Source organism: Prionailurus bengalensis, chromosome E4 (assembly GCF_016509475.1).
Source record: "Prionailurus bengalensis isolate Pbe53 chromosome E4, Fcat_Pben_1.1_paternal_pri, whole genome shotgun sequence".
Classification (NCBI taxonomy): Eukaryota; Metazoa; Chordata; class Mammalia; order Carnivora; family Felidae; genus Prionailurus; species Prionailurus bengalensis.
Window position 1 is genome coordinate 30,621,082 of NC_057360.1, and position 6,452 is coordinate 30,627,533.

The window sequence follows — 6,452 nt, forward strand, 5'->3', positions numbered from 1 at the left end:
CCGAGCTCAGGGTGGTTTCTCCATACCAACATTTAATTAGTGGCTGCCAGAGGACTGGGTCGTAGGGAGAGGCAGCCCCAGCAGGGACTGGTCCCCGGAATCCCAGGCAGGAGGTCATGCAGAGGCTGGGGACACAGCTCGAAGGTGGTCTGGACACTCTGGAGATAAGGCCAGCTGAGGACTGTGAGCTCACGGAAATCCCAAAACTGGGTCACAGTCAGGAGTCTCCCCAGCTCTCATCCCTCCCTCCCCTTAATCCAGTCCGTTTGGTGCAGAGTGTTTTGGAACATAGCGTTGAGAATGCTTTGCATACAGAAGTGGGGTGGGGGGTGGGCTGATCACTGTTCTACAAAAGTTCCAACTTTTCTGAGCCTCAGTGCTTCTATCTGTAAAATAGATTATTCCTTTTTAATAGCGATATTCCTTTTTAATAACCAAACGAGGATTAAGTTGTCTCCTTAAACTGGATCTTGTAATATGGTCATAGCACTACCTAAGAGTGAACACATAAGGGATAAGGCATTGGTTAGGGACGTCCAAGGCAAGAACTTCATCACTATTGCCATGGTGATTCTAGGACCATTCTGACTGCAGAGAGAGTAATGTGAAAAATACAGCTGTGTGCCCATGTACCCACCCCACCGCCTTGCTTAGGAGATCGATCAACACCACTGGAAGCCCTGTGTTCACCTCGTGATCCCGTCTTGGCTTCCCCCATGAATTTTGTATCTACGGTTTCAAACATGTACTTTTGATCTTAGTTTTTGATCTTGGTTTTGAACTGTTCTGTAAGTGGTATAGGCTATAGTCACAGAATAGGTTTTTCCCTCTGCCAACGCGTGGAGCCAATGTGTGTAGCTGCCCTTCATTTTCACTGCTGTATGTCTATCTCTGTACATATCCTACTGTACTCTCAATTGTGTTGATGGGAATTTGGGCTGTGGGCACAGTGTCTTGCTAACATTCTCACCGTCTTAGAACCAATTCCTCCCTTGGAATTGGAATAGACCCTGGAGACTGTTTGCGGCTCTACCCTGTTCCCTCCACTGACTGGCCTGAGGGTAGGGGAGTCCTGTTCTTGCTGGGTCTATGGACCTGCAAGGGGGAAGGGCTGTTTATTTTTTATTTTTTTCAACGTTTTTTTATTTATTTTTGGGACAGAGAGAGACAGAGCATGAACGGGGGAGGGGCAGAGAGAGAGGGAGACACAGAATCGGAAACAGGCTCCAGGCTCTGAGCCATCAGCCCAGAGCCTGACGCGGGGCTCGAACTCACGGACCGCGAGATCGTGACCTGGCTGAAGTCGGACGCTTAACCGACTGCGCCACCCAGGCGCCCCGGGGGAAGGGCTGTTTATAGAGAAAGGGTGGAAGAAAAGGAAGAGCTTTCCAGGCCATAGTTTGACTTTCAGCCGTGGCCCTCAGGAACAAGCCAGATGGGCCTTGAGGCAAGATGAAGCACTCCTTTGGCTCTGAGCAGCAGTGTGAGGTGGGGGCTGCCCTTGACCCCACCCCAGGGTCTCAGACCCGACCCCTGCTGACCTCACAGTAGTGTGAGGTCACTACTGGGCTGCAGGACCTAGAAATTCAGACAGAACACAGCATGCCATTCTCAGATTATATGGTTCTTTATTTAAACTGCTGTGAGGAAAGCCCTACTAAGGGGCTTCGAAGGTCACTGTCTCCATAATGTCAGATGTCCCTGTCCCCGCGCTCTCCAGGCCCTGGCAGTTCTCCGAGGCCTCGATGGCCTCCAGCCCACTCCTGTCCACCGCCTTAGGCAGCACGTCCACGTCTCTGCCGCGTAGGGAGCCCGTGGTCCTGGTAGTAAGGTTGGCTTTGACGTTCCTCAGGAACAACCCGATCCTGCCCAGCCTCTTGGTGGCTAACCCCGAGCTGGAGGTAGATAAGCTCCGCCCCGATTTGTGGGAGGCCCTGGACTCCTTGGGGATGGGCGCGTGGCCGATGCCTTTGTGGGGGGCTCGCCTCCCGCCCCCCGGGCTGCCGCGGGCCTTGTCCTTGTCCTCCCTCGCGGCTCTGTGGCCGGCTAAGGACCGCCCGGAGGCTTTCCGGTTGGTCTTGTCCCCCCCGGCCTTGTGGCGCGTGTCGGCTGCCCCGCGGCGACGGGAGTCCCGAAAGGTTCGCTCCTTGTCCCTGCGCTCCCTCCGGCCCTGGCGCGGCTGCCTTCCCGCCTGCTCACCCTCCGCGCCTCCGCTCTGCGCGTCGGAGAGGAGCGCTCTCTCCACGTTTCCCGCCACAGTCTTGCGGGCGCCCTCTGTCCCTGCGAAGGTCGGGGTCCTGAGGGCCCGCTGGGAGAGGCTGGTCGGCGAGCCGGAAGTAAACCCGGGGATCTTCGCGGCACCTGCCAAGGCCAGGTTCCTGCTCTCCGGGGAGAGGTTGGCGGTGCCCGCAATGGCTAGGTTGGTCCTGCTTCCTCCCGGCCCCGCGGTGGCTGCACCTGCTACGGCCGCGCCTAGCCGATCCGGGGCGGCTGACTTGGTCAAGGCCACGCTCAAAGCGCCTGCCGCGGTGTCCGCTGCGATCCCTGCTGCGAACCCCACGGCCGTCCCTCCTGTCACCACCGCTGCCGCCCCCGCCGCCTCCCGCGCTGCCACGGCCGCCGCCAGCTCTACGTGTGGCTCTGCCGCCGACTCCCTGTGGAGCTCTGCAGGTTTTGGGGTGGCGGCGGCTGCGTCGGGTTTGTGGGAGGCCTGACGGGTCCCCTCCCCACCTGCAAAAGCTGCAGAAGTGGCCCCGGCCACCTCGGAGACCACGTGGAGGCTCCTGATGCTGACCTGATCCTGATGGCCCTTTCCTTGGAAATCCGCCCCTGCTGGGCTCCTCTTGTCCTCTTCCTCAAACACAGGCATGCAAAGCATGTCCGCTGGGAGGGCGTAGGTACTGCTGTTGCTGTCCACTGGTGGTCGCAGGAGGTACACGAGCTTTTCCCAGTAGGTGAAGAGGTCTTCCCGTGTGTCCAGAGCGGGGCACAGCTGCAGGTAGCACGAGCGGCCGGTGGCGAACTTGAGGCGCAGCTGTTGTTTCTCGCGGTTGTGAATGGAGATCCTCACGAACTTCAAGGGAAGGAGCCTGGTGAGCTCTAAGGTCTTGGTAGCCTTGCGGCCTTTTCCCTTGGTGGCCTGGCCACGCCCGCCATGCTCTTCACAGCCGGTGGCCGGTCGGGCCAGCAGCATGACGTCCGGTAGCGGGAGGATGGGGCTGGTGGACGCGATGCCCACGGTCACCATTCTGACCCGGTTGTGCACATCGATTACTTCTCCCCTTTTGGTGATCTGGATAAAGTCGCTCTCAAATATAGGCGCGTACTTGAAGATGTCATACTCCCCCTTGTGCAGGTGTCTCTGTAGTTTCCCCATGGCCGTGTTGAACATGCCCACTGCCGAGCGGCTGTGGGCTGTGTGATAGGGGAGCAGAGACTCGGGGTTCATGACTCTCTCCTATCACAAGAGGCAGTGCGGGCAAGGCGGGTCCCTGGATCTCCTCTCCCTTGGCCTGGCTGGCAGAGGGTATATAGCCGAGCTCCTGTGTCACACAGGTGGCTCTATGGCCAGTGTCTCAATCCCACCCCACCCCACCCCACGGGGGCCACACCCCTTTGCCTCAGAGCCTCCCAGAGACACGAGTGAGGGTGGGAGCTCAGAGGATTACAGAGGGGTGCCTGGACCCCAGACTGAAATTCTTCAAGGGTGCAGGGATGTATGGTGGATTCCTCCACCTCACCTCCACCCCTGAAATTTTATGTCCCTGAGAGGCTGGGAACTGCAGACCTAGTACAGAACTAACTCAGCCTAACTAACCCCTGCGCAGCCATATTTATCCTCTGCTGCCCTTTGTGACCTGTCACGGTCACATACCCCTTTGTTGTCATCCATCCCCCAGGCAGCCCCCTCGGGGCAGGGCCACCATCCTCCTCCCCAAACACCCCCACTGTCCCCACAGAGGACAGGCCCATCCTTCCAGGGACTCAGGTGGGCATCAAAATAAAAATTTCTTCAAATGGGAACATTTTGTGTGGGGATCTTTTTTTTTTTTTTTTTTTTGTAATCCTCCCCCAAATGCAAAAGATTCAGCAACTGGACAAAATCCATAGGACTAGAAGGTGATGGGATACACTTGGAGCCACGTGAGCTCATGGTTTCATTTTATCCAATAACCTTGAACTGGCAGTCTTGGTCCTTAGCTTGCTTTTTCATAAAATCTCAGTAAACATGGACGATATCAACCATTAATAATAACATTAAAAACTCATCCCCGAGCACTGGGTGTTGTATGGAAACCAATTTGACAATAAATTTCATATATTGAAAAAAAAAAAAAAATAAAATAAAATAAAATAAAATAAAATAAAATAAAATAAAATAAAATTTCTAGAAAAACAAAAACAAAAACAAAAAACAAAAAAACTCATCCCCGAGGAGCCCTGCTATGTTCTTCACATATGACCGTTAAGAGTCCATTGAGTTTGGTACTGTCGTTACAGTCCCGTTTGACAGGTGAAGACACTGAGGTATCATTTGCCTAACTTCACAGAAGTAATGGTAGTAGAGATGGCATTTGAATGCGGGTCTAGCTGATTCCAAAGCCTTTGTTCTGAACCACTCCAGTACTTTGCCTTCACGAAGAAACCTTGCACCAGCCACACGCTTTTCAAACCAGTCTGATTTAACTACCTTCAAGAAGAACCTTTTGATGCACTGTTGGAAGTTGTGCAACTCCATAGGTGTATATATATATATATATATATATATATATATATATATATATGTCATGGACAGAACCCAAGACGACTACTACAGGCAGTGGCTGGGCTGAAGTGGGGACTAAATTATCCAGGCGGCCATCTTTGTTCCTTCCCTCCATTATGTTTCCATAAACAGCCTGTGTATGGACACCTAGTTATTCTCTCTGAAGACCCCCAGTTTTCTTCCCTTCTTCCCCAGTGAAATGAAGGGGGCGGGGGGCCTGGGATGTAATCTTCAATTCCAAGAGGCTGCCAAACATCCTCCTGTAGCAACCTCCCTACCATGCACAAGTGGTTTGAAAGCAGTGACACCTATGGGGAGTGTGTGCCACCATACTTCCTGCCTTATCGCGCCCCCCCCCCCCCCCACAGAGCTAGACGCAGAATGTGTAATTTCTTTTTTTTTTAAGTTTATTTATTTATTTATTTTGAGAGAGACAGACACAGTGTGAGTGGGGGAGGGGCAAAAGGAGAGGGAGAGAGAATCCCAAGCAAGCTCCACACTGCCAGCGCAGAGCCCGACGTGGGGCCCGAACCCACCAAACCGTGAGATCATGACCTGAGTTGAAACTAAGAGCTGGACGCTTAACCAGCTGAGCCACCCAGACACCCCAGAGTGTGTCAGTTCTAAAGATTTTTTTTTCAAAAGTCCATTTATTTGAGAGAGACAGGGTGGGGGAGTAGGTGGGAGGAAAGACAGAGAGAAAGGGAGACAGAAAATCCTAAGTAGCCTCTGCACTGCCAGAGCCGTGCCTGATGTGGGACTTGAACCCATGAAGCCGCGAGATCATGACCTGAGCCGATATCAAGAGTCAGATGCTTAACCGACTGAGCCACCCAGACGCCCCCGTAATTTCTAAATTGTTACTTGAAAGTTCTGAGAAACACACCTGCTCCCAACTCTCCTCCTCCAGGTTGATGAAATCTTTCCTGAAATTCTACCTTAGAGATTCAGTCCTTGAAAACAAAGGCAATCTTTCCATTAAAATACACACACCTGTTCAGTAGGGTGAAAGGATAAACAAAATGTGGTCTATCCATACAGTGGAATGTTACTCAGCCATAAAAAGCAATGCAATGCTGATACCTGCTACAACGTGGGTGAATCCTGAAAACCTTATGTTAAGTGAAAGAAGCCAGACACAAAAGGCCACATACCGTGTGAATCTATTTCTATGAAATATCCAGAAGAGGCAAATCCATAGAGACAGAGTTTAGATTAGTGGTTGCCTGTGGCTGGAGGGAGGGGAGAATGGGGAGTGACCGCTTAATAGGTCCAGGATTTACTTTGTGGGGGATGTAAATTCTGGAAGTAGGTAGTGGTGATAGTTACCCAGTATTGTGAATATACTGAGTTGTACACTCTAAATAGGTACAATGGCAGATTTTATGTTGGGTGTATTTTCTCTCTTTCTCTCTCTCTCTCACACACACACACACACACACATACAAATATACACTCCTGCTTGGAACCCTTTAGAGAAAGGTCAATGGTGTGATCTAGAGCGAGCTACTCAGTTTTCCATTTCATCTGTAAAAGGGGGACAAGTCACTGAGGATGAAATGAGATACTGCATGTAAAGGTTGCACATATTGTCTAAATAAATGGTAGCTCTCATTAACATTCATCCTCAACTGGCCCTTTAAGTCTCGGGTGAATTTCTTCTCGAGAGCAGTTTTTTTTTTTTTTT

At 52.0% G+C, this 6,452-nt stretch overlaps 1 protein-coding gene across 1 annotated transcript; it reads right to left on the bottom strand.

The window, feature by feature from the left end:
- Positions 1-1,611: 1,611 nt before the first annotated feature.
- FAM71A (family with sequence similarity 71 member A) lies at positions 1,612-3,999 on the bottom strand. Its single transcript, XM_043568126.1, has one exon. The coding sequence runs from the start codon at positions 3,446-3,448 to the stop codon at positions 1,658-1,660; it is 1,791 nt and encodes a 596-aa protein (XP_043424061.1). The 5' UTR covers positions 3,449-3,999; the 3' UTR covers positions 1,612-1,657.
- Between the last annotated feature and the right edge of the window lie 2,453 nt (positions 4,000-6,452).

Excerpts from the sequence above, each read along its gene's own strand:
- FAM71A (XM_043568126.1), bottom strand. The coding sequence starts at position 3,448 with ATGAACCCCGAGTCTCTGCTCCCCTATCACACAGCCCACAGCCGCTCG.